Source organism: Poecilia mexicana, unplaced genomic scaffold, assembly GCF_051168715.1.
Source record: "Poecilia mexicana isolate PSO_F unplaced genomic scaffold, ASM5116871v1 scaffold_4, whole genome shotgun sequence".
Classification (NCBI taxonomy): domain Eukaryota; kingdom Metazoa; phylum Chordata; class Actinopteri; order Cyprinodontiformes; family Poeciliidae; genus Poecilia; species Poecilia mexicana.
Window position 1 is genome coordinate 5,214,994 of NW_028263373.1, and position 27,652 is coordinate 5,242,645.

Here is a 27,652-nt window from a genome sequence, read left to right on the forward strand (position 1 = left end):
TCGTTTGATTACAGTTTCCCAAAACAATTGCGTTCCTACCACAGATGAGGATACTTACTGGTTCCCCTTGAGGGCCCCTCTCACCAGTGTTCCCTGGAATACCGGACTTTCCCTGGAAACAAACACAGCCATGTCGACACATTCTTTCACTCAATTACAAGAACACAGAAAACAAACTAAAGAAAATAACAACTCTCTTTGACCATTGCTATGGAGAGGGTAATTCACATCTGGACAGACGATCCTGTACTGTCTCATAATGTTTATTTGTTGAACCCAATCAACACATCGTCAGGTTGACCCTGTAACCCAATGACACTGGTGTAATCTGGGGGTCATTGAGTTATGTGTCATTAAGTGTTTGTGGGGTGAGAGTTAAGGGGTTAAACAAAGAATTTAGAATTTGAAAAAAGTAGTGATACCATAGTGCTGCTAAAAATACAGGAAAAGCAATAGTTTCTTTCATTACTATTACTCCAATGGGTCATCAATGAGGAATAAATGAAAGGATTCCTTTAATAGTTAAATCCTCTACAGAAAAGAAGTGAGAAATTTTGAGAAACTGGAACAAAACAGTTTCAGTTTGGTTTTTCATCCATTCTGATTGAATGTCTTCCAGAATAGTGGAAGTACATTGGGAGGAAGAGTGTGAAATTTAGTGTTTTGCTGCTAAGGACACAATGTTATAACTTTTATCACACGGTGAGTAAACAGCACAGTGAAATATGCAGTCAGACAAAGTTCAATTTGTTCTTTTAATGTTTAAGCTGATACTGATTTTGTATCAGTCACACATGTTGCATACTGTACATAGTGTGTTAGAACTGCAGAGCTCAAAAGTGTTTCATCATGTTAAGCCTGATTTATCTGACCAAACTGTGTATATGATGCAGGTGAATGCATCATATAGACTGGAAGACATGTTACGACCCCATGTCTTCCTGCACATTTCAAACAAAAGGTACATCGTCTTAATAAGGTATTAGTGGTTTTGATACATCCTTAGGAATAATTTTAAAAAAGGCATTTCACATGTCCACTTGTTATATAAAATCAACATTTAATTCTACACATTTATCAGTCACACATGTTGCATACTGTAACATGTGTGACATGTAGAGTAAGTGGTAGACAGTTTAATACTGCCCTTCGTGTTTCTTTGACCTTCATTCAACTCTTCACCTTCAGTCTTTAAACCTGCCCTGCATGTCCCTGAAAAACCGTGTATTTTACCAACATTTATACTAAATAAACATTAAATATTGTTTATGGAATAGAAAAAAAATTGAGAGATGCAAATCTACAGTTGTGATCTTACAGTAATTGAGAAGCATAAAGAGACACATCAGAGTTCAATGAACTTGGTTTAATGTAATTACATCTTCAACAGCCATACGTAAACCGGAAGGCGGCTTTTATAGTTTTTCAGCTCTACATCTGGATGAGATCAAAAACAACAAGAAGCTTGATGCATTGGAAGGCCTGAATCGGGTCACTTTTAGTTTAACATTTAATCATTTGATTTTTGCATTTACATTGTTGTGTAATGGCAGCATTTCTAGTCTTCAAGGCAAATTTTTACATTCTTCTTCTTCTATTCATAGAGATAACGTGGCAAGATGATGTAAGGACATTTTTATCCATCTTGGCTCATTCGTGCATTCCTCTTTTTTTTTTTAAAGATGTAGCAAGGTGTTGGTTTGGCTGCAACTTAAAGTCTGTCATTACAAAGTAATGATGGCTTCCTTCTCATTCCTCAAACTCTCTTTTGACAGGATATAATCCATGGAACAAAGAACTTCACACCTGAGCACAAAACTGCTGACTGCATGAAATGTTAAAGCTCTAAGCTTGTGGAAATTGCTGTGTATGCGAATAGCTGAATGGCTGTATTTAATAAAATGACTCAAGTAATTCTAATATAATCCTAAAACGTTAATGTCAATTACTTTGCATTTAACATAATTACTTTCCAATTTGAAATGCATAATTTTTGCTTATTGGAAGAAACTCTAAAAACCTCCCTGATTGTTTAAATAATTTCAACATCATTTGCATTCTTGGGATTGAAGTTCTATTAGAAAAACAAAAGTAAAACAAAGAGTAGATAATACATAAAAATGCAGGAGAGAGAAAGTGTTGGGAATAAATTTGGACATGTGGAGAAACAAGAGTCCTTATGGAAATGCAGAGACTGTTTTGGATAAAAGCCGAAACCACTGAAAAGTGCTTTCACTTAAAGTTGCCTTTTCCGCTAACATTTGCACACATCTGAGGTAATCAGATCCTCTCAGTTTAAGTTTTGAAGGAGACGTCATCAGACACAAGATGGCGCCATAACTCCACAGTAAAATGAGCAAACGTTATAGTCTCCAACCCACATGACACAAACGTTTGTCAGAGTGGTGTTGTTTACGATTATGTATAAGCTGCAGATATTTCTTATCTAATACTGGGCAGCCACTGTAAATCTGCAGCTACTCTAAAAAAAGATATGCTCAGATAATAGTTTTGCAATCTAATCTCAAATATTAATCGCACATTGGTTTGAACATTTTGAGAGATGCTTGAATGTGATGTATGTGCGGTTGTAAGGACATTTGGCCAAAAGCAGAAGAGTAAACAACCTTTGAAGTCATAAAGTCATAAAAGGTACCAGATTGAAAAAGTACAGGAATGAATTTGTCACTGTAGATAAAAGCAACAGAAACATAGCAAAACTAACTATGCAGCTGATAGTTACTCCATGGAATAAATAAAAAATAAGCTATAAATTGTACTGCTGATGTATTATAGTATAATGGCTTGGAGAGTGCACATGGCTCCGTTTCTCGTTTTCTGTTTGATCTTAGTTTGCTTTCTTCTCCCATCTGTGGAAAACTGGCTCTTTTATCCTTTTTACCTCCTTCAAAACCTTATAAGAAATATAATCCATAAACTACTCGAGTGGAAAAATACGTTTTAGAACATAAAAACACTCGAGGCTGAAACAGAAGTCTCCCAAAGCCATGTCTCTGCATCTTCTCCCCATTAACACTTTGTTGAAAACACAAAAAAGGACGTAAGCCCCAGTCTAAAGCAAACAGGAAACATTGTTCAGTTTCCATGCAGGCTGGGTTTGATTTGCTCAGCATTTTGGGATTAAACGGGATCGTAAAGTGGCCCACGTTTCTTGTTAATAATGAGACAATGACTAGGCATCACTATTGTATGGAGGAAAGCACAGTGGACTTCTTTGTGTTCGTCTTAAACTACTGCTATTCATTGACACAAAGGCAAAATCATATTCAATAAACAGCCTTGATCATAAAAAATACACCGCCAGTGAATGTTTACAAGCAATCATCTTCAATGTAATATTCCTTTTGGAATTTAGTGATGAATAATAACTGTGGGTCTGATAATACAACAAGCATCTTCAATAAGTTTTAACAGTCAAATGTACGTATGAAGGCTGTAATCAACCAATCCTTGGTTAGTTGACCAAGTTAGTGTTGCATTGTTTGATTTGTAAGTCCATTGGAGTCTTTGAAACAACATGCTTTTATGTGAATCAGCAAACATCTTTCACTTTCACTTTTTCAGAAATGGTACTAATAGTTTTATATCTTGTTTTAAGTAGTGTCCATCAATTGTTTTATAAGTTTGGACTTCGGGCCATACCAGAATGTTATTTATTCCAGAAGCACCTTTGGTGTGTATAGGAGATCAATGTCCGGTTGAGGCACAGAAATCTACCAATATATTAATGATTTTGTGCAGATTTTGTGCAGAATCTGTTTCCCAGCACTGCTGGGAAACAGATTCCTCCCACGACTTTTCTTGACAGTTATTGCTGCATTGTTTGGTTTGAAAGCTTCATTTAGTCTCCTTGAAAAATACTTCTTGCTGCTGTGGCCAAAAAAGCTCCATCTTTGTCTTGTCCAACCAGTAAGTCTTTCTTCAAAGGGTATTCGGCTTGTCCATTTGACAGGCTGCAAATACACGTGTTGACTGAAGATGTCCTATTTGGAGGAAGGAGTTTTTATTGGTTGGCACCCTCTCAGTCCATGCTGATGTTAAACTCTTCACAGTAAAAAGTGAAACTGTTGCTGTGGAAGTTTCCAGTCTATGAGGTCCTTGAGCTTTGGCTGTTCCTAAACATCCCAACTAAATTTCCTTTGATCAGAGACCAAAGTTTGGGCCAGATGAGTGTAACTCTGACACAGCTGGGTGTTCCAGCCAGAGCCATGATCCCAACACACTGAAGAGTTGCTTTTGGAATTACAGAGCAGGATAAGATTATGCTTTTGAAATGGTCCTGGCCTTAATTATAAAAATTTGTGGATTACAGTTAAAAGCAAGTCTGGCAGGTGTTCAGAGCTGCGCTCCTCATGGTGGCAGCATCCTGGAATAACCCGATTGCTTTAGTTCTAAATTGTTCTTTTTGTAGATTTTTAGTCATAATTTTTTGGGTTGAGGCATTGGGGTTTTTTTTTTTGGGGATGCTTTGCAGCTGGAAGGATTTTTGTTCTTACTTTTCTGACTTTTAAACTGTGGCAACAAGGTTTTGCCTTCAGAACTGAGAACCACTGCTAAGCATCTCCAAAGCTCAAAAATACCCAAACTGACACCCAAAATCCAGACGAAATAAAAGGGATGCAGAGCAGAACCAACCAAAGAGCAGAGAGAGGATGAGTAAGTTTACACAGTCCCTTCCATAAATGGTAATGGACAAAGACTCCAGGGTCTCTCTGATCAGCTTTCTAATCATATTTCCAGAGAAGGATTTAAAGGAGAGCAGCAAAAGCAAATGAGGTGGATCAGCAGTGTGAGCCAGTATCTGGTTATTGTGGAATATTATCTCTGCTGTCTAGATAATGAGCTGTTATTTATATATAAAGCAAAGCAAAGAAGATCTGTTTACATCTGTCAGGATGCTCAGAAGCAGAACCAAATCCTCTTTAATGAAAAACTTCCTCCTGGATGACAAGACTGGAGCAAACTCTTAAATTATGGTAAATTGGGATTTGCAGGTTGGAAGAAAAAAGGAGAGAGATGGGCTTTATGAGTGTGTTATTCCACGGTAGCTATAGTGATGGGGGATGTGTAGGTGGTGATTAAATCTGTGAAAGAAAAAGATTTTACTTACTGGTTTTCCAGGAGGGCCTCTTTCTCCGGGAACGCCAGCTTTGCCCTTTGAAGAGACAAAATCAGTTAAAAACAGTTTAAATCTGGTCAGGGTTGATCACATTAATACGACAAAACCATTACCAAGACATTCGGTTTAAATCTGGAACAGTGACGCATTTGCAAGCATGAAAACAAGGATGAAGAAATTACATAGGTATATGTAGGTCTTCCTCTGAACTGTATAATTTAAGCACCCAATCCTCTAACTCTGGTATATTTATTTAAACATATCTAGAAAAAATACTTACTGTTAATCCTGGTTCTCCTTTTGGGCCAGTTTCCCCCTTTTCACCCTGGAAACAAAGAAATATTATTGAGTTTTCTTTTTTTTTTTTTTTCCCTAAACAGTTATAAATACATCGTAATGTGCTGAAAATCAAGAAATAAATCTGTAAGTAAGAATTCCAAAGATGATCTTATGATCCTGGCACAAATACCACAGATAACATGAATGCTGCCCATTTATTGCTACATGTTTATTCCTTTTCCACATTTACTCTGTGTTTATAAGAATATGGACGTTGTTTACCTTGGTGCCCTCAGGTCCTGGTTCACCTGTTGCGCCATCTGGACCCCGGGGCCCCTGCACCACACCAACATGAGGTTCACTCAAAGAAGAGTATGATACACTACTTTACAAAGGGAAGCTCTATCATTTCTTGGATGTATTATTCTGGACTATGCTTCATTATTATCGGTTATATTGTCAGCAGCTTTCAAACCATATAAATCTAAACCTTAGCATCTTGTTTTCTGCTATAGTCTGAAATTTCGCACATGTCCTACAAATATTTCTCAAAATATCTCAGTCTCAGCATTACATCCATGTATTTCTATCAGTGATTACTTACGTTAGATGTCAATATAAAAAGCTAGCAAGTGATACAAAATAACTATCCTTAAAATTACAGGATAGTACAGAAAATCAGACTAAACATTTCCTGTTTGAGGTTAGGCATGTCAAACAAACAAAAAATATTTATATTTACTAGATGCTAGAAAAGTTGGAAAGAGGATTCTATTTTAATGTTCCTCAGATTCAGGAGTTTAAAAATACACCTGTGCATAAGTAATAAGTTAAGTTGGTTTTGATATAGTATATATAATAAGAGTTGAAGAAGTAAAGAAATTCAGCAATTTTCATGCTGTTGGGATGAAGATTTAAAGTTTCTCAACATACAAATCCCGCAAAACCTTTTCTGAATGACATTTGGGATCAGAGAATTATGAGTATCTATGTAAATCAAGGTTTGCCAAAATTGCTCATTTAACACAGCTAAAAATGTATTTTATCCCATTCCTTTGATTTAAGCTCCTTTCTGTGAGATGACAAATAAAGTCCTGAGGTTGGACAAGTTCTCCATCTAATGAATATTTCTTATGGTAAATGTGAAATCAGAGACCAGGATCATGTGTAAGCAGTTGACTGCAGGCAACCAAACAGCTCTGGTTCTCCATGTTTCCCATGCGCCCATGAATCTGCACAGCTGAGTAACTTTCTCAGGATGTAATCAGGTTCATCACAAGCTGTAATCAACCATTTATGTGATTCAGGTGTGTTGAGTTCAGGGAAAATCTCATTCATCTGGGAAACCAGCTCTTGAGGACTAAAGATAAAAAGCAGGTTTTTGTGTGAACTAAAAAATTAGATACACATTTATCATTTCTGCAGTAGCTCAAAATTGTTTTTTTTTTGCATTTCCTTTTTATCTTATTATTTCTGAGTTAAGTGAAATGAATAAGTACAAATCCTTTGTCACATGGAAACTGTTTTGTATGTTAAGATTTCAAATACAACTGAAGCAGATTTACGAGTTAATTCCAATGTCACACATGATTTAAACTTTTTAATGGGTGGTCAGGAATTATACATAATATTACCTTACACATCACCTTACTACCTCAGAAGTCTAAAATTAAAAAATAAACCTCGCTCAGGGATAAATTATCTCTCTGTCTTGCTCTTCAGGGTAATTTTTCTCTTAGCCAAAATACATTTATCAGAAGTTATAATTTTTCCTCCAGTGTAACAGTCAAGCCTGAAAAAATGGAACTGTATGTGCTTTAGTTTTATTATGGAAATAAAGCTATAAACTCAACTGCAATATATAAAGAATTGGTTCTGCAATAAATTGAAGACATTTTCTTGTAAAAGTAACGTGGCCCTACCCTTCTCCCTTTTGGCCCCGCGATTCCTGGACTGCCCCTCTGTCCCTGAGGGCCCTGTAAATCAAAACAACACGTTTTAAAAAAAACAAAAAAAAAACACTTTTGAGATATTTTAAAATTAAGTACAAAGAATGACATTTTTTCATAAAAACAGTCTGATTTGATGATTTCCATTGTATTTGTTATTTATTTTTTATTTATCCAGTCATTATAAATAGAATAGAAATATCCTTTATTGTCCCACACTTTGTTTTCTGTGCAAAAAAACCCCAATTAAATACTGTATACTAAGGCCATACATGTTGACATTTTGTGAACATACTTACAGGTGAACCCTGCATGCCAATGTCTCCAGGACCTCCTGGTGATCCTGGGTAACCCTAACAGGAAACAGAAAAAAAAACAATTGAAATGTAGGCAGGTAGATGCAACATTGTGGCATCATTTATTTAAATGGGTGAACGACAGTGAGCTTCATATAAATACAGGCAACACTAGAGATTTTGAATAAATCCATGATTTTAGTAGGTCAGCAGTAGGTCAAAGCAGAGTCTGTTACAAAAATGATTTTAAATTTATTTCACACACAATTATGTAGAGACATTAAATCAAGTTAATCTCTGTTTATGCACCTATCATTCAGTTTGTTCGGCACTGTGTCAGACAGAGATGAGAGCTGAAGGCCCAGAACCACAGATCTGGCGTTAATCCAAAGCCCAGAGACCGAGGCCAAGCACTCCAACAGACTCACAGCTCTGCAGCAGACAGAAAACTGGGCAGCAGCAGATATTCTCTACGCTTTTTTCTCTATGGATGAACTTAGTCAAAATAATATACATGCCAACAATTTTTCTACTGAATGAGTTTATAGAGTAAAAATAACATATTATCCACTAAAAGGTTTATAAAATAGAGTATAAGCACTTAATGATCACTTCAAGTCTCTACCAGTACTAACTTGCCAGTCAAAGTTTAGTGAGGATGTGTTTAAAGGAACATACAGATTTTGCAAACGCTGATGCTGAAACAGCGTTCAGACTTGATAAACTTGGCTTTTCTGTTCCATTAAAATCTCCAACAACATTCCTTCCTGAGGCATTTTACCATTACATGCATCAAAGTGGATGCAGAAGACAACACTGTCATCTTTTCAGGTTTACACATTAACCAAATATTAACGCCATTGTTAGTTAGCGGCAGTTCTTCTCGTCATAAAAGATAAACTGATGCATATGTATCCAATGGATGCAACAGTTTCAAAGCCATACTCATGCACAAGAAGAATGCACAGAACTCAATGTTCCACCACATAACTTTTAAAGAGTCGCCCATAAAAATACAGTAGAATGAAAGAACATGGTGAACGCAGACAAATCAATGAAGAGACGTCCCTTTATCATTAAATCCTGCTGTCTGGGGACAATCTGGTCGATTTACTCCTTTGACAAAAACTCTGGTTTCAAAACGATGGAAACTTAAAAAAAAGAAAGAGGTTCCTCTCATCAGGATGTTATACCACATTTACTTTGTCATGTTAGAGCAATAAAATATCTAAGTTTTTTAACAACTATGTTCTGTATGTTTCTGAAATCTGATCTTTGGGGAAGAATTGAAGAAATAAATTATTCTTTGAAAGTGAGAGAATAATTTCAATTTAGAAGATGATTCATGTTTTAATATAAAATCCAATTTAAATGTGGTAGAAATATGTATGCTTTCTCAATAATCAATGTAAACATCTAAACTGGCATTCATACAAATCACACCTTTGTCATAATTGCTAAGCAACGTTTTTGCATGTTTCCACTAGCAATTTGACAATTTGACTCTTGCAAAATATGGCTAGCAGCCATGTGGTGCAACATGTGTTAGCATAGTTGCCTGGCAGCAAGAATGTTCTGTGTTTGAATCCTGTTTTGCCTTTTAGTGTAGAATTTGCATATTAGTCTGTTCCATTCTGTTATTGCTCTGCTATGCATCAACATGAAAAAATGACCTAACCTTTCAATCTGCAGAAGATATCATGTCTGTGATAGTCATAGATGAACCTGGATAAATAGCAACAAATGTAATGTAAAATATGTGTAAAGTATTTTTATTATAGAGTTAATTACCAAACGGTCCACCTGTTTTTCGCTAAATGTTGTGTAACTGATCTCCAATTTAAAAATCCACTTTCCCATTGTTAGAGCTTTTTAAATTACATCCGCTATTAGAATATTGACATTTGTGGAGAAAGGTGAATTTTAAGTGTGATAACATAACTAGAAAACTTCAATAAAATATGGCTGACACTGCGAGAACCCAATTAAAATTTATTTAAGATCGTTTGTGACTTTACTCACCGTGGGTCCCTTCTCTCCGGCAGGACCTGTTGGACCTGGTAGGCCCCGGTCTCCCTGGTTAAGGACATCCAAAGGAAATGAGGTTATTATTCTGAGAACCGATTTTTGTTCAACTTTGACTGTGTTCATGGAATTAGCGAAAAACTGGATCATGTCGTGTATTTTTGAGAGAATTTGTAAAATTTTGACTTCTCAATTGAAACACTTTTTTTTAATTCACTCCTATTCCAATTTTACTTAAATTTTCATTTCTTGTTGCTGAAACCATTTTAAAGTGTATGTTTTCCATTAGGTAAAGACATTTTATTATTTAAAAAAGAGCTCAAATCAATTGTTTCATAACTAAAAAATTTTTAAAAATCATAAATATTTAAGTAAGATGAAGATAGAAGCATTTTATGGCATTCATATAAAAAATATTTTGATAATGTGTCAGTGATTTTCTATCTAAAATAGAGCACAAATAGGTGACAGAAAGACCAGAATCTGCCAATATCCAGCAGTAAACCTGCAAACATTATGTATTTTATTTTCACAAACTGGGTAAAATCCATGATTGTACAGCACATTAAGTTCACCTTTGTTTCTTGATACACTTCCTCATAGCGAGCTGAACATTTTAAACAAAGAGCGTGGCAAAGAATAAAAAATTATGCATAATGTCAAAATAATTTGTAGGCTGTCAGGGTACGACTGGTGCTGACAGACTGAATCAGGAGCAGAGGTTTGTGGGAGAGGAGTTGGAGGACAAGCAAGAATCTGACAAGCAGATGGCTTCTCAACACAAGAACATGTTCTGACAAACGGGCCTTCTGGATAGGAAAGACAGGGCAAACAGGTTGGGATAGAGGGAGGGAACAATGGAGATGGAAGGCAAAACCGTGGGTGTTCTTTAGGAGATTCAATAAAAACACTTGAAAAGACGTATTAGGATCTTGTTGAGCTGGGAATGATTGATTAATTTAAGTATTTTAAGAGAAAAGACTTTCAAATTTAATTTTTATGTTCAACTTAAACACCCTAGGTGACACGGCTTTGACGATGCTGCTACTGATGTGGATGTGAGAGTGTCGAGTGTTTACACAAGCATGTGTTCGAGTCTCTAGTCCAGGCTGCTTTGACATGGGCTTAATTATAGGGGTCTGTTGCTGACAGGCGAGCAGCTGATGCTGCCTGACAGCCTAATGACAGAGAAACACACTCCTTACCTTTTCACCGGGAACTCCCATCACCCCAGTTATTCCAATTAGGCCAACTGGACCCTGGAGAGAAGGAGGAGAGGAAAGGAGAGAAGACGAAAGCGTGTTAAACACAAACACGTCAGGAGAAAGTAACACGGGTTGCTTAGCAGGCTGCCATGATGCAGGGAATGCAAGACGTTTCAGTTTCCAGTGAAATGTTTCTGTAAGTCTTGGGTGAGTTTCATTCAGCTCAAATGAAGTTTAAGTAGTAGATTGAGAGTGTTAAAAATATTAGAAAAGATCATAAGCACAGCCTGAAAACGTAGCATTTTATTTAAAAAAAAACTTAAAAATTCATGTTTAACTTTTAGAATTTAGTTTTACTTTTAGAAATGTTCGAAAAGGTTGTGGACAAATACAACCTAACAACCTAACCCTGTGTAGCTGGAAATCAAAACGTTTCTTCAGCATAAAGAGCTAAGTGTAAAAGGAAGTGATGCTACACAGGAAAGAAAAAAATGCTCTAGTAAACACATTTTTTCACTAACCAAGATAACAGCTTCAGAACTGATTTGCAACACATCTGATACTGCTTAATGACGATTTTACAACAAAGTTAGAAATGTTTAGAGAATTTATGAGAATGCTGCTTTAAATGTTTATCTAGTAAAATGGAAAAATAGACGGACAAGACATTACGAGGTTTGGACAAGGACTCTTTGCAACAAGGTTTCACAAACTTGTTAAAATGTTCTAGCACACTTCATCTTAAATATTTTATCAGCTGTTTGCTCAGGACATCTAAAAAGTCCTCCATAAACTTCCATCTCGCCTCTCCTGACGAGTTTATTGAAGACGTCGACTAACTCTAACTCTCCTCTCTGGACTCGTGTTTTGTTCCTGTGGGTTAAGTTGTATTGAGTGTAATTTGTTTGCCTTTATAAATTTTATATTTTCCTCCAAACACTGCAGTTTTGAGGGACAGTCATTCAGCTCTGCACTGGTTTCATTTGAATCAGTGACTTTACACAGACATGCTGGGAGCTGCAGCAGCTTGCACGGTCTCTCTGCTGCTATTCTTCAGTATGTTTGTTAAAACTGTAAATCTGAGACTTGGTAGATCACATCCACAAATTTCTATGTTTAGTCTGGATGTAAACTATAGTAATATAAAATGAAGGTTAGGGCCACAATTCTTATAGTTTACAGCACCAAAACTACTTGAGCAAAGCCAAGACGGTGCTGGGCTCGACTCATTTCATGATGTTATGGTAATATTTCATATGCTGACACAATTACAGACCAATATGAGTAAAAATACAGTAGTCTGACAATAGTGGCCTCTTTCCACTGCACAAAGTTTTACTGCAGAGTTTGATTTATAGTGTTCACACAGTGAACACACTTTCTCACTGGGTAATCACACTTCGTTTTTTCCTGTATCTCAGTGTATTTACATTGAAAGCTGTAAAAAAAAAAAAAAAAGAGTCCGAGAATGAAACAAACTAGAAGACAAGAAACAGGCCGCTATCATAAACACTATAAAGCTTTGTTCCCTTTGCAATTCTGTAGCTTTGCCAAAAAGCCTGGCAGCTATAAAATGCCTCTCATATATCATCACCATAAAAAGATTAACCTGTTGAATTCATGTAAGCACCAGTTGACGGTGAAGACATACAGCCTGCAGATGGAGGAACGAGAGCACAAGGTTGACCTTAGATCCCTTAATCTACACAGAAAGTTGGCGACATGGCAAACTGATCTGTATAACTGATTCTGGGGGTTCTGTGGTTAGGTGGTCTGGTTGCTTAGAAAGCCTAATGTGGATGACAGCAGTTAAGCGTTGGGGTGTTTTCACACCTGATAGTCTGGCAAACTCAGTTCGACTGAGGACCAAAACTGAAACATTTGTTACATTTTCAGCTGATGTGGTCTGATCCAACACAACATAAGTCTTCACAAAATGTAAATAAAAAGGGAGTGGAGTACCATATTTTAGCACTTGTAGGAATTCTCTTTTGTTTTGGTAAAAGACCATCACCTACTTCTCTCTCAAGCGTCAGACTCTTATTTAGGGCGTATTTACCCAGAATGCCCTGTGCTATGATTTGCTTCCTGCATTTGGAGAGATTTCCGGTCCACTTACATCCACATCTGCATTCGAGCCGCATCAGAGTTCACTTCACCCGAGACCCAGGTTTGTAGGCGGGACCAGAGTTTGCTTTTGTGGTCCAAGCTTGCCATTCATATCTCCCCAAACAACTCAAACCTTCTAGGCAAACGAACAAAAGTTTGCATAAAGTGGATAAAATAGGACTTTATTGTTAGATTCATAGAAGTGCTACAGCGTGCAAGTCTACGCAGGCTGACATTTTCAAACGTACGGTTGACTTTAACAATGCTGCATAGTGAATCTTTTGTGTGTTGTGGTTCTAAAACAGTTCCAAGCTCCTGGTAAAATTTCACTCGAGACATTTTACAGATAAGGAGTCACTTAGTGAAGACAGGTGGTATTAAAGCATCAACCCTTTCTCAGTTTCAGTCACATCTTATTTATCTGAAAAGTGATGTTATGGGACTCATTAGAGCCAACATATGCTTAAGAGTTTCTTTCTCACTGCATAGCTCCATGGTTCCTGTTTGGCTTCAAAGGGCCCTCTGTTCAGTAAGTGCTTAATGCCTCTCATATGTGCACAGCAACAACACAGTCCAGCTTGCTTGGCCCAATTGGTTGCCTCTACTATCCTCAGAATGCAAATATTAACATTAAGGGGCCTACTGGAGGGACAGGTCTTCTTCCAATGTTCAAAGTAGCTGTGTTTGTGGAAATTTCACAAAAAGAGACAGAGAAAAAGTTCTTGTTGGAAAACTCTCAAATCTTAAACATATATACGATTTGCAATAATTTATTTAGTTTTGGAGACAGTAACAGGATGTCTGATTAAATTTCATGAGGCTAGCTTGAAGACATTGGAAGGTTTTGCAACTTACGCAGCAGCTTCACTTTAACTCAAGCAATTAGAGGCGTGGGAAAGACTTACCGGTGGTCCAACTTTTCCAACATCTCCAATGTCCCCTTTTTCTCCCTGCAAGGAGAAAACATCAAACAATTTTACTATTTAGCTACTGTAGTTAAAGAGATCTCTATAATCAGTCCACTCCTAATTTGGCAGTATGCTCGCAGGATATTAAGTGTAAAACGGGACACACACATGGGCTGCACAGGCCTGTGAATAATTTGGTGTTCCATGATGCATTTCATGACAACGACCATGGAGGAAATAATTTCCCCTCTCAATTAAGTCCATCTTTACAGCACAGACTAAGTGTTTAAATGGATGGAAATCAAAACAAGCACAAGATAACCACAAAAAGACAGGTTAAGAAGAGAAAACCTAACTATATTAATGTAACTTCGTCTGATTCAGTTTTAAAGCTTATTAATTAGTTTTCGCCTATTAAACACAACAAACACAGACAATGTCAATAAATTACTCTGAAATAAAAAAAACAACCAGAAGAAACATAAAAAAATCTGTTTGACATATAGAAGTGAGCAGTGAGGAAAACATTTCCAGCTGTGGCGTAGCTGGGTGGCATCTTGCCAAACTGGTTGGCTTCCAGCTGTGTCACATTTGAGGCCAAGCACTGACACAAGGCAGAATCCACCTCTGCCTTGTGGAATACTTTTAATGCTTACGTACACCAACATCATTTTTGCAAGACCCCAAATGCTGATGGGCTTTGCAAGATTTTAGCAGCTTATAACAGTTGAGTTAAGCGGAGCCAAGCCTGTAGAGGGATCTTAGAGCAACACCTTAAACTCACTGCTTCCTTCCTTCAAGAGATCAATATAAGGAAAATGTCCAGTCAATCAGTAGACCGGTTCAGTGTACCAGAGGTGAGAGAGTTTTGACTCAAAATGTCCATTTTAACCCCAGAACAAAAGCAAAACAATGGTGAGGGAATCTTGTAAAATGTCTTTTTACCACAGAGAAATGATTCCTCTGCTGATATGCCCAGCACTCAGACAGGAAGAAATCATAACTGCAAAAGGAACACTAAAAGCTTGATTATACTTTGCAAATGCCCTAAGGGAAATTTGACATCCTGATGTCAAAATGGAACTTAAATTTAAGTGTTTTGAAATAGACCTTTGTGTTATTTCAATAGGTTTTATTAATCCCAGAGAGAAATTCATAAAAACAGATCATATGTCAGAATAATCATTGTTATATTTGTTATGATAAACAGGGACATTTTTAAATTTCATGATTCTGACTGTGACAAATAGATATGTGGTGGCAGCTTTATGTTGTTGGTACGTTGCCATCATAGTGACACATCATGGCAAAACTTTAGGAGTTAAATCTTTGACACAAATGGGCATTTCAAACAATGACTTGTAATGATGCACTTAAATTAGTTATGATGTGGCTGACGAACAATAAACTTCATGTTTGGGAGAGGAAATCACATCACCCAGAACTTAGTCTCATATAAAATGTATAAAAATTTGGACACAACTTAAAAGTTGTCATTAGTCATCTTCAGTTGCCCAGTAGCTTGGCGAATCTTTCATGGTGAAAAACCACAGAATGCTAAATCAATAACACAACCAAAGATTTTAAAACAAATGTTTCATGACACACAAACAAAAAGTGTGTCATAAAAGCTTACCGGCAGGCCTTCAGGTCCAGGTTCACCTGCATGACCTTTCCTCCCAGATCTCCCCTTTATAAAAAGTGTTGATCAAAAGAAGCTTATTTATTTGATATCATCCAAAACCTACACTGATTATTTGTGTATTTGCACATTTAGATGAGACTTCTTACAGTCGGGCCAATGCTGCCAGGTGGGCCGAGTGGGCCTTCATCACCCTGCAGAAACACAGTACAGCCATTAAAACCAAAACACTTATAACAGCTGCATATCTTTAGGTATGAATAACTGAGCACACTGGATAATATAAAGAAATGTGGAACTTATTTTGTCCAGCAGTAAAGCTTAGAGAACAAAAATAGCTCTGCAATACTGATGCCAGCCCAGGCAATAAAGTTGTCATGCCTGTTTCCTGTAAGTCAACGTAAACAGAACTAAGAGCAAATCTCCATATTCGTCTAGTAAATCCTAAGACAAATTCCTAATAAACCAAACTGGAAGAAATTCTAATGAAAAAAATCTGAAATTCAGTTTAACACTTACTTTTGAGTAAGGCAGCTGTTGGCCAACTCAATGCTTTCAACACAGCATAAAATAGTGTGTGTGTGTGTGTGCGTGTGTTGTACTTTTTCCAAAGGCTTCTGTTCACTTTTCCAGGAGTGGAAAAAATGTATATGCATCCGATTTTAAATTATAACTTCACCTGGTGGAACATGCCCTGAGATCTTTCAGTAACAAAGTCTTCCTCTCAGATCTAAATCCAACATGACTTTTACCTTCATAATCAATCAGGATTTAGTCTAACATTTTCCATGTCTGTGGAGCAGTGAAACAGGAGCAGAGCAGACACAATATGACTTATCTGAGCTAGTTTAAGTGTTGAACAATCTCACCTGTTCTCCTTTTGGCCCTGGTGGGCCTTGGAGCCCTCTTGCACCTTGCAAACCCTGCAACACAACCGAACCTGCCTTTACTAACAATTAGGTGAAGTAAATGCTTCATTTGTGGATGATTTGAGAGTTTCTACCTTCGGTCCAGGTGGGCCATTCGGGCCTGGAACGCCGATGTCTCCAGGAAACCCCTTACAAAAAGCATTAAAGAGATTACAGATGCTGTTAGTGTAATATCGCTACTTTCTTAAAAACAATTTGGGACAAATTTATACTCCATTTAAAAATAGTAAGTTTTAGTTAGGACCACTGACAGATTAAAAAGTAGCATTTCCAAAATCTGATAACAGTCTTCTACAAAGTTTATGTATAAACAAATAGAGCTGACTGAGATTGAAAACCTTAATGCAGGATTGTCGTGACACAAAGTTTAATTTCCATCTAGAGCTGCATTTGTTGACATAATTTCAAAGATACTGTAAAACAAAATAACCCAAAATAAATTAAAACTAGCTGTAATGCCTTTGTCACACCATTGTGTATCTAGCTTGCTTTCCTTTAACACATGGATATATAGAGCTTCCGGTGAATAATACTCTCCATAGTATTATCTTTTGTGTGTTTTACACTGTACCGTGTGTGATGTGATCCCCAGATCAAAAACTTTTCTGGCATGGGTGATGTAACTTAGTGACTGTAAATGAATCCCATACGTTTTAAAATATCCGTAAGAGTTATGTAAATGTTGTGCCAATGGCTCGATGATGTGACTCTCATGCTATGCTATGCAGATGCTCTGTCTACGCTAAGAAGATTTGCTAACTTAGTTTGCTGAATGCTGTAAATGGCTGACACAGCACAGGGTTTGTTGTGTGTTTTGACTGATTAAAGAACTATTTCTTCACCACTTGGGTGCACTCTAGTGGTTGAGTTGTTCAGCGGGTAAAATAAGAATTGAACACATAATTTTTCTCAGTCTAAATGCTTCAAATGGAACCAATGACACAAAATCAAAACAGATGTCAGCAACAACCCCAGTAATCCACACATGCAAAGAAATCAAAGTAAAAATAATCCAGAAATAGAATTAATTTATTAATAGAATGACAAAGCAAATAAGTACTAAATCCAGTTAAATGTATTAACTACATATTCAAGTCGCTTTCTTGGCAACTTCAAGATGTATGAAGGAATTAGCTGCAATGCTCAGTTGTGACTTTTGGCACATTCTTCCACACAACTGTATTCAAATCTTGAAGATTTATATTGGATATAAGTCAGGTGTTTGTATCCATTTCAGCAGATTTGATTTCTTTCTTTGAAACCAGTTAAGAGTTTCCTTGGCCTTGTGTCTTTCAACTTCAGATTTTTATAAAAAATGTCCTGTGCAATCCTCCAGTCATTCTTTACTCAATAATTTGCAGTCTGTCAATATCAAGTTAAAATAAAATGATAGAAAAGATAAATAAAACCTGACAGGTGCACAAACCTTTGGCTCTTTTAATTATCCAGAACTAAAACCTCCAGTTTTCAATAAAATAATCTGACTAATAAACTGCAGAAGCTGAAGCATGGGGATTAGGTTCAGATTTTGATTTTGTTTTAAATTTAAACTTGATTTTGAATGTGGAGTGAACTCTGCCTTTTAAATCTACATTTTAACATGAAATTCTTTCATGGGATACTTTTAGCTGAAGCTAACTTCAGATGAGTTCTCTTTTCAAGCAAAACGTGAAGGTTTGTTGTCTTTCTCTCTCCTTTGTTGTCATGCCATCTGTCTTGCATGTGAATGGTGCCAGTATTATTAAACCTGAATTCCCTTGATCATCATTCTAGTGAAATCCAGATAGTGGGTAGCCATGAAAATCAATATATTGTTTATGTTCCAATTCCACAACACTCAAAAGAGAAGACTTAACAAACTCAGTATGCTTTTACAGCTGTTAATGTTTGGACAGACACACAATACATTTCTCTTTATTCAGCATTTTTCACTGTGCCACTGTCTAGTCCTAACCTGAACTCTTATTCATTTTTTTCAGCATGAAAAAATGTTTCCATGGAAAAAAAATGTTAAATATTTGCATCTTCTCCCCTTTTGGGTTTGTAACTATGCCAACACTAATGGAGCAAACTATCACTGTGGTGTGGACTGACAGGAGCCCAGAGAAGCAACAATAGCAACAATGCTTCTAAGCTTACTAAGCAGCAATTTATTTTAAATGAACTCACTTTTATCTTTAGCCTGATGCTTCTTCAGTTTAAAAAGACCACCACAACACTCTCAAACAATAACTCTCAGTACTGGTGGAGGAGTTACCTTCAAGATATCAATAATTTCCTTTAACATTTTTACTAGAATTTGTTTATATCATCATCCTTTCAGTTTTCCAACAATTAAAATAAAAGTATAGTGCTATATTTAATTCAATGGACCCAAAACAGTCTGAATTTAGTTCTGCTGTTATTTCTCACTTAATACGTTAAAGTGTGTTGTACCTAATACGTATCACATATTTACAGAACTATACACTAATGTATATATATAAAAAAACATGTATATCATTCCTACCTCTGGTCCTGGTGGTCCATGTGGTCCTTGTGTCCCAATTTCTCCAATTCTACCCTTTAAAGTAAAGTATATATAATATACACATGATAAAGCTGAACATGACAATGTTCAGCTGTAAATAAGGAGCACAGCTATATTCATATTTCTCTGAAATTAGAGAACAAACAGACAGAATTGAACTCTGAATTACTCCGGTGGGTTTCTGCACTGACACAAACGTTAGATAGTAAAAACACATTCAGTAAAGTGATTAAGGTTTTCATCACAGAAACAGAAAAGAGGTTTCCATCATCGAACTAAATCCCTTAAATCTTCTCAAAACCTGGCTGAACATCAAGTCCTCTTTGTAGTAATCACTCTAAAGTCTTAGTCTATCCTACTTTGCATCCTAATCACACCTAATAATTCTGATTAGGTGTGATTAAATAAACAGCTACACTGATAATGTGAACAAATAAACCATGGATGTCCTGATCCAATCTCAGGGATTAGACTGAGATTCTCAGCATGGCTTTGGGAATCACATACAAAACTCAACTTCTACAATTACGTCACCTGCTCTCCTATGAAGACAAATTAATTTTCTTGCTTTTTTTGAGGGCGATTTCTAACAGTCACACGTTATTGCTTGCAAAACAATAATATAAATTTGGAAAATCCTTAGCCTCACCGCATAATTGCCTAAGTCATATTTTGGCCAGATCTCAGTATAATATTGACCTTCTTATACTGCTATGTCGCCCTGCCTAATTGTCAATCTTCTCAGCCTATCAGAACACTTGTTACAGTCCAAAATCCATATTTCCCTAATCTTTCCTTTGAGTTAGGCTTGCTTAAAAACAGTTTCTTCTTGTTTTCTGAAAAGTCAAAAATATGGCTTAGGCACTTGTGCTAGGAGGTTAATAAAATAATCTTTAACAGAATTTCCACAAGGAATAGGAGTGGATTTCACCCAAAATATAATGTTTTTATATTTTTAAGTGGCTGCTGTTCCCTGTCTAATTCACTCACTGCTACACTTTTCACCAACACCACTAGATGTTGGACAAAGATCATGTGTAACACTTATTATGAAATTTGGAAAGCTCTGTATTTGTGGGTTTTGTAGTCTCTAAATGTACCAGGGTCTTGTTTAATCTGATTGCAGCATGTTTATGCTTATTTGACACAATGACAGGATCTCACATTATTTAGATAGGGTAATGAAATAAATGACATTAACTGTGAACAGGACATGCAGTGATCTTGGGTAGGTGGAAATGCTGGAGCTCATACATAGCATTGAATTTATTAGCTTTAAGAAGGTAATAGACTTGGACTCAGTATGACCAAAATCTACTGTTAAATGAGTTGGATCAGTATCATAATTAGGACATCTCTTAATTAAACTTCTGTTTCGAAACTCACAATCATTGTAGCCATGTCACCTTGATCATCACATCTAAGGCAAACCAATAAAAACTGTCCCAAGTTATAATAATATTGCCAGACTACACATATTTCCTAACAACCATCTTTCCCATGGAGAACTAGAACGTACCGGTGGTCCTGGTTTCCCTCTGGGCCCAGCAGGACCAGGAGGACCAGCAATACCCTAAAACATACAAATACAATCATCTTCAACTGGTTTTGCTTTGTGTGAAATTGCAACATTACAGCAGAATGCAAGTCTGCATGTGGGCCAGTGCAGTTGGTACACCACTTTGTCTGTTTCTAAAGTAAAACCACCACAAACATCCGACCTGTACCGCACCATTCCTGGACCCCTTTAGGTCCGTAGAACAATGGTAGGGTCAGGGCGGAGCTACTGCTGTCACACATCACAGTGCATTGATTGGAGGACAGAAAAACATCACTGCTTGTGAAAAGGACAAGATATAGTGCATCATGTTTGTCGTCGTCGCATTAATATGACGCAACATTAGGCGTTTGGCTTTAACCCCGCCTGCTCGCAGTGGAAAGGGTCTCCTGAATACACCAGACAATCAAGAAGCATACCACACCGCACTGACATGGGCTGTACCACTCATGACTGCAAGGCACAAGAATCATCTTGGCATAAGTGACAAAATTCAAAGCAGTTTTAGAACTTGTCACTTCTTACCTTGTCACCTTGGTAGCCCATCTCTCCTGGCTCACCCCTTTGACCCACTTCACCCTAGATTTTACAGTATCACACAAGATATAACACAACACTCCCCTGTCATAGTAATCACAGTACAACAGGTTAAAAATAAACACAATTCTAACATGGAATATATGTACACTGCACTTTATATTCTAGATTTTAAACTCTGATTATTTCAATCTTTAATCATCCCACAAATTTATCTGAATACATATAATCGACTTATTGCAAAAAGCTGCAAAACGTCAAGTTGGAAGTTTTGACCTGGACAAATAATTCACTTTGACATCAGCTTTGGTTTGTGGCTCCAATCCCTCATTGCGTCTTTATTATTCTGGCCTTTTTGTCACAGTTTGTGGTAGAAGTTGTGTTGTGTATCAAACTGTCAACAGGGTAGTTGCAACTGGTGTAATTACATGAACTGAACTAGTGGAATAAAAACACACATATTCACAACAATAATATAAATATTTAAATCACCTTATCACCTTTCAATCCGGGCAGGCCGACGTGTCCTGCTGGGCCCTGCAGCAAGAACAAGAAGAAAGAAAAAAGTTAGAAAATAAACAATCAGCAATAAAGTTCACATTGCGGTAATTGTTTAGCATTTGCATATTACATTTTTTGGTACAAATTTATGTCTTAGATCTCATCATCTTTACCAAATGGGACGTTTGGTACCCATGCATTAAGTTAAATATTTATTAGATAAAGCTACCTGAGGTCCTGTCATACCAGGCAGCCCTCGTGGTCCCTCTGGGCCTGGATCCCCCTGTTGGAAGAAGAAAATAACAGAATTTGGATTTTAAAAACTCTGAAAACTAAATTCACATGCTTTTGATAAAAACCCAAAACTTTTAGTTCATCTCTTATGGCTACACAAATGCAAACATATTTTTTGAACCCAGAGAAATAAGCTGAGTTAAAAATGTATCCATCTGGTTTGGATGAGCATGCGGGCTTCCTTACTCACAGCCCAAACATCTACAACAACCAAAAGGCTTGGATTGAAAACAACCAGAAAGTGGAGCTGGACCCCCACAATGTGCCTCAAGGAAGAGAACATGCTGTCAAAACATCTGCAACAATTGTTAATAATAAAAACGGTGCCATGACATTGATACTGAACCCTCCATCCATTTTGGCATCTCTGATAAACATGTTTGTTTCTGACTTCACCAGTGACTTCTCTATATTCTCAGTGTCAAACAGTTTGGCCTCTTTCCCTTATCTCAGTATCTCCTTGATGAATTGGTCTTAACTCTGTGACCTGAGGGCACATATCTGGACTTTACCGAAGAGCAATGCATCATTGAAATATGCTCTCCCACTCATTCTAGCACTAACTGTGCACTTCATAACCAGCTGGCAACTTGTGCAGCTTTGAAAGCAATACTTGTTAGAGAGGGACGCCACAAAAACAATTTGTCTCTCATTCTAACTTAAATAGGGAGCTACAAATAGTTACAATATGTTGAGAATGTTGATATTTTTAGTCTGAGAACAGGCATTGTGTACACAAGTTGGAATCCATTCAAATAAATGCATATGCATAAAACCTCACCAACCACACTAATATTTTGTCCCTTAGCAAACATGCCCATGATTCCAGAACTCTGGACTTCTTCTGTCCAATCAGCCTGCGGGAAACCGTAACCCTCAACAGCTTCATGACGCACATCATGGATCATGGTCGCTATGACGATTTGGTGATCCCAAAATCCCAATTTTTGTTGCAACCCTTTTCTGTCCTTTGTTAAATTCTAATTGTTGTACATTTTAACCCATCGTTAACTCAGTGGGAACTTCTACAGATCCCACTTGAGCATGAATTTGATGTCTAGAGATGTCCCAATATTTTTATCTCATTTTCTTTTCTCATGATGCAATCTCTCTTGTGAAGATCACCTGCAGCAACAACGAAATCATCATGATGCTGCTACCCCCAAACTGCACAGTTGAGTTAGTTTTCTCTCATTTGCAAGCTCCATCAGACTCCAGAACACGTCTCCAAAATTAAGGTTGAATGCATTTTCAGAATGTAATTATTGACGGTTCTGTATGTTGCTATTGGAGACAGGCTTCTTCCTCACTGAGTGGCCTTTCGGTCCATGTTGGTACAGGAGTTGTTTTATGGTGTTTAATGTCACCCTCTCACCAACTTCAACCAGGATCTTCAGAAGGTTTTTTGATTTTGTTCTCGGATTGATTCGATTTGACATTTTTACTCGTATAATTATTGGAATGAAAGGGATTTAGAGATTTTGCCCAAAGATGATCTGATCTTATTGAGCTTCACAATTCTGGCACAGGAATTTTAGTGTATGTAAGCTCCTAAATTTGACAAGATTAATGAAAAATATACAAAACACATTCATTATCTTTTTACAATTTTGGTTTCTAGCAAATCAACCTTTTTCTGTTTATCATAACTGACCCAAAACAGGAAAGTTTAGCTGTTGAACCATAAAAATAAAAATAAAAATAAAAGTTTTTATACAATGCAAGTTTCTGGTTCCGGTGGTGTCTTTCAGTCTACACTATAAAAATGTACCAGTGTGAAGAAAACAAGACAAATATCAGACTCACCCTCAAACCAGGAAAGCCAGTAATACCAGAACCACCAACAGGCCCCTGTTAAAACATTATAGCACAAGACATTTTCAGAAACATTTTACAAACATAATATTTATCTCAAAAGATTTATTTTGCTGGATCATGTATTTTCCTTTTGATTTTTGTTGCCACTAAGAGCAATGAACAAAAACAAAAAAAGATGCATTACTTTTAATAAGTTATAATGTGTTCTGTGCATTCAACTGTAAACAGACCCCTCTTGGGCATTAACAAACATAAAGATAAGTGTGCACACTTTAAATTTAACATTGCTTATTTTAAAACTACATTTTGTAAAATAAAAAGTGTCCTACAATACAAGATGATAAAAGCACAAACAGACTCTTAAACAAATGTGAATCCAGTCCAGTGAAAGTTGGAATCCAACTGGAGAAATAATGTTTAGTCCAGATGTTGGGTACTTAAGCAGGGAACCAATAGAGTAAATGGAGTATTAAAGGAACATTTTACGTTTACAGCAACTTTTTCATTTCACCTGAATTTTGTAATATATACATTTTTAAATTCCAATCCACAGGTACTTCAAAGATTAGCATTCTCACCTGGCTGCCATCTGGACCAGGTGAGCCCCTCTCCCCGACGTCTCCTACCACACCCTGTGGAAGAAGCAGAAAATATTTTACAAAGGAGGATACACGTTGTTTATTCCGCTCTTGTTTGTTTAAATAACAGTTTCAGTCCCAAATATGAGACCTACACTTCTTTTGGCCACTATGCAATAAGGGAAAGACTAGCAAACACGCCACTAAGAGCAAGATGAAGTTTAAGATGAAAGTTTAAACTAAAACAAGCTGTTTTAGCTTAGTTGTTTAAAAATATACACATAAAACACACTAATAGCCCAAACCCAGAAAATGCATTTGTGCCTTTTACAATGTACCAGGAATTATTTCCAATTTAAGCCCTAGAAAACCTGTACGTACCAAAATAAACTTATTTTAACACAGGTTATGTTTGTGGAACTAAATCGCTCAACTAGGATGTTTACTTTAAGTCCAACAATCTATTGGATTTCCCAGACTAATGTAGAGAGAACTCACCTGACCCTCAAACAGCTAAACACAGATAAGTACAAAAAAAAAGATCAAAAACAAACTGTATTACGTGTCTTCCTTTTGGCCCAGGTTTTCCAACAAGACCAGGAATGCCCTAGAAAATAATAACAAACAGTTAATCAAACCTTCTAAGACACCAGACCCCCGTGACCCTGCAGGGATGGGCAGGTATAATTAACGGATGGATGGAAAACACATCACTTCTGCAGAGACATCCATTTAAGAAATTAGTAAAAGTCAAAATTATATAAATGTGCAACTCTGGAAAGTAGATTTACACTAATATTGGATTTTCAATTTTTTTAAATCATACTTTTCCAAGTGAGGATTTGCTGGGGGTTTTTCCAGCTTAGAACAAGGCAAGGCAAGGCAAGGCAAGGCAATTTTATTTATATAGCACCTTTCAGTCAAAGACAATTCAAAGTGCTTTTACAGAGAAACAATACCAATCAGACAAGTAACAAAATAAAATAAAAAATAAATAAATAAATAAATAAATAAAAAATTCAAGAATAGGCAACTTCAAATAGAAATGTTTTTAACCTTGTTTTAAATAAACTCAAAGTTGGGGCAGACTTGCAGTGAGCCGGAAGCTTATTCCAGAGGGCTGGAGCATAAAAACTAAAAGCTGCTTCCCCGTATTTTGTTCTGACTCTCGGAATGACTAATAGGTTTGACTCAGTTGATCTTAAAGGTCTGGGAGGTATGTAGGGCTGAAGAAGATCCGTAATATAATCTGGGGTTTTGTTGTGTAGAGTTTTATACACCAATAAAGAGATTTTAAATTCTATTCTTTTAGCAACTGGGAGCCAGTGCAACGATCTCAGAACTGGACTGATATGTTGATCTCTTTTTGTTTTAGTCAGGACTCTTGCAGCTGCATTCTGAAGAAGCTGCAGCTGTTTTATTGCTTTTTTTGATAATCCAGTAAAAATGGCATTACAGTAATCGAGCCTGCTAAAGACAAAGGCATGAATTAGTTTTTCAGAATCTTGTAGGGACATCAGTCGTCTAATTTTGGAAATATTTTTTAAATGATAATATGCAGTTTTTATGATAGATTTGATGTGGCTGTCAAAGTTTAAATCTGGATCCATCATCACTCCCAAATTTTTGGCTTTATCAGAACATTTTAAGCCAATCGATGGCCCAGAAGGAAATCTGAACTTCCAGGTAGAAACAACACCTTGAATAAAACCCTACTATGTAATGTGTATGTAAATTGCTAACTTGATTAAGTTGAAATATCTTGATACGGCTAAAAAAAAAAAAAAAAAAAAAAAAAAAATCAATTATTCTATTATTATTATGCATATGTACAAGATTACATGCCCCTATTTTTCGGACTATAGAGCGCACCTTACTGTAAGCCGCACCCACAACGGTTTTTTTTTTTTTTTTAAACTGGAAACATACATATATAAGCCGCACCAGGCTAAAAGCCGCTGGTATCTCCTACTCGGTTTTTCACAAGGAAACAAATCTGCTATTAAAGACGCAGCCCTGCGTCTCCAACCATGGATTCGTTCACGCCGAGCTTACGATCAGCGGCTATCGGTCTGTAGTCTTCAACTTCATCATATGAACTTCTTCCCGTGATGAGCGGGTATGAGTTTAAAGAAATTTCTTCGCTGCTAGCATGTGCTTGTTCTACATGAAAATCAGCAGTTTCTTCTTTGATTTACAATTTTGACTTCCAACGATTCACTTCCTGCTAAAGCGCCCCCTGGTGGTAGAAGAAAAATCCACAGGGCTACAACGGGCTATAAGCCTCATGGTTTAAAGCACATGTGTCAAACTCAAGCCCTGTGGGCCATATATGGCCCGCCATGTCATTTTATGTGGCCCCCCCAGCATTTTATAGGCCGATGATTAACTTAAAATAGGTTTTGAACACGAATTGACTACAAACTACATCTCCCATAATGCATTCCGATTGCTACCAGCCAATATTACGGCTTCTCACCACTAGAGAGCAGCACAGTCACCTCAAGCTGCTTATTGATTTTCCCAGCGAATAAAACTGAGACATCGACAAGCTAACATCAAAACGTCCAAGAAAAGAAAAATCGATTTACAAGTAAGACTGTGAATGAAGATGTGTGTGAGTTGGTGTCAGGGCGGATGTTACAGTCTAATTAACTTTTGCATCGTCATTTATTTCCTCAAGATAAACTACCGGCTCTTCAAATGGATTAACACAACATTGCATTCTCTTTAGTTTTCTGTGGTCTGTAATGGAGACTTGAATTTAACGGCCATTTCAACCAAAGGTTTGCTTCCTAACCATTCTTTATTTGTAAGTATTGATTTTATTTTTTAGCCATTTAGCCAAGACTCTGTAGAACCATTTGTCTCTGCTAATGACATCTTCAATACAAATTTTGATCCCAGGCTTAGTTTATGGGCTGAACAGACAGAAACAGTTACCATTATACATTTTGAACTGTTGATTTTATTTTTGAACCATTTTTAATGGTTCAAAAACACATTTTTAAATTGTAAAGTGTTGATTTTATTTATAAATATTGAACCATTTTTTTAAGTGTTGATTTTATTTTTGAAACCTTTTTTATTGTAGTGTTGATTTTAATTTTGAACCCTTATTTATTTTGAAGTGTTGATTTTATTTAACCATTTTTTAAATTGTAAAGTGTTGATTTTATTTTTGAAACCTTTTTTATTGTAGAGTGTTGATTTTATTTTTGAAACCTTTTTTATTGTAGAGTGTTGATTCTATTTTTGAACCCTTATTTAATTTGAAGTGTTGATTGTCTGAAAGACCTTACACACATGAATTGCCCCATACGGGGTTTGAACCGACGACCTCAGCATTACCAG

At 36.6% G+C, this 27,652-nt stretch overlaps 1 protein-coding gene across 1 annotated transcript in view; it reads right to left on the bottom strand.

Annotated features, from left to right (window-relative positions):
* Positions 1 to 27,652, bottom strand: part of col24a1 (collagen type XXIV alpha 1) — an 85,519-nt gene that overhangs the window by 20,157 nt on the left and 37,710 nt on the right. Inside the window, exons 12-32 of the mRNA XM_088004846.1 lie at positions 24,861 to 24,905; positions 24,299 to 24,352; positions 23,709 to 23,753; positions 21,838 to 21,891; positions 21,600 to 21,644; positions 21,096 to 21,149; positions 20,532 to 20,585; positions 18,992 to 19,045; positions 16,557 to 16,610; positions 16,423 to 16,476; positions 15,703 to 15,747; positions 15,548 to 15,601; positions 13,909 to 13,953; positions 10,895 to 10,948; positions 9,687 to 9,740; positions 7,668 to 7,721; positions 7,342 to 7,395; positions 5,702 to 5,755; positions 5,421 to 5,465; positions 5,132 to 5,176; positions 59 to 112 (exon numbers count right to left, since the gene is read on the bottom strand). Coding sequence (XP_087860972.1) covers positions 59 to 112; positions 5,132 to 5,176; positions 5,421 to 5,465; positions 5,702 to 5,755; positions 7,342 to 7,395; positions 7,668 to 7,721; positions 9,687 to 9,740; positions 10,895 to 10,948; positions 13,909 to 13,953; positions 15,548 to 15,601; positions 15,703 to 15,747; positions 16,423 to 16,476; positions 16,557 to 16,610; positions 18,992 to 19,045; positions 20,532 to 20,585; positions 21,096 to 21,149; positions 21,600 to 21,644; positions 21,838 to 21,891; positions 23,709 to 23,753; positions 24,299 to 24,352; positions 24,861 to 24,905 — 1,071 coding nt within the window. The remainder of the gene's footprint in view (positions 1 to 58; positions 113 to 5,131; positions 5,177 to 5,420; positions 5,466 to 5,701; positions 5,756 to 7,341; positions 7,396 to 7,667; positions 7,722 to 9,686; positions 9,741 to 10,894; positions 10,949 to 13,908; positions 13,954 to 15,547; positions 15,602 to 15,702; positions 15,748 to 16,422; positions 16,477 to 16,556; positions 16,611 to 18,991; positions 19,046 to 20,531; positions 20,586 to 21,095; positions 21,150 to 21,599; positions 21,645 to 21,837; positions 21,892 to 23,708; positions 23,754 to 24,298; positions 24,353 to 24,860; positions 24,906 to 27,652) is intronic.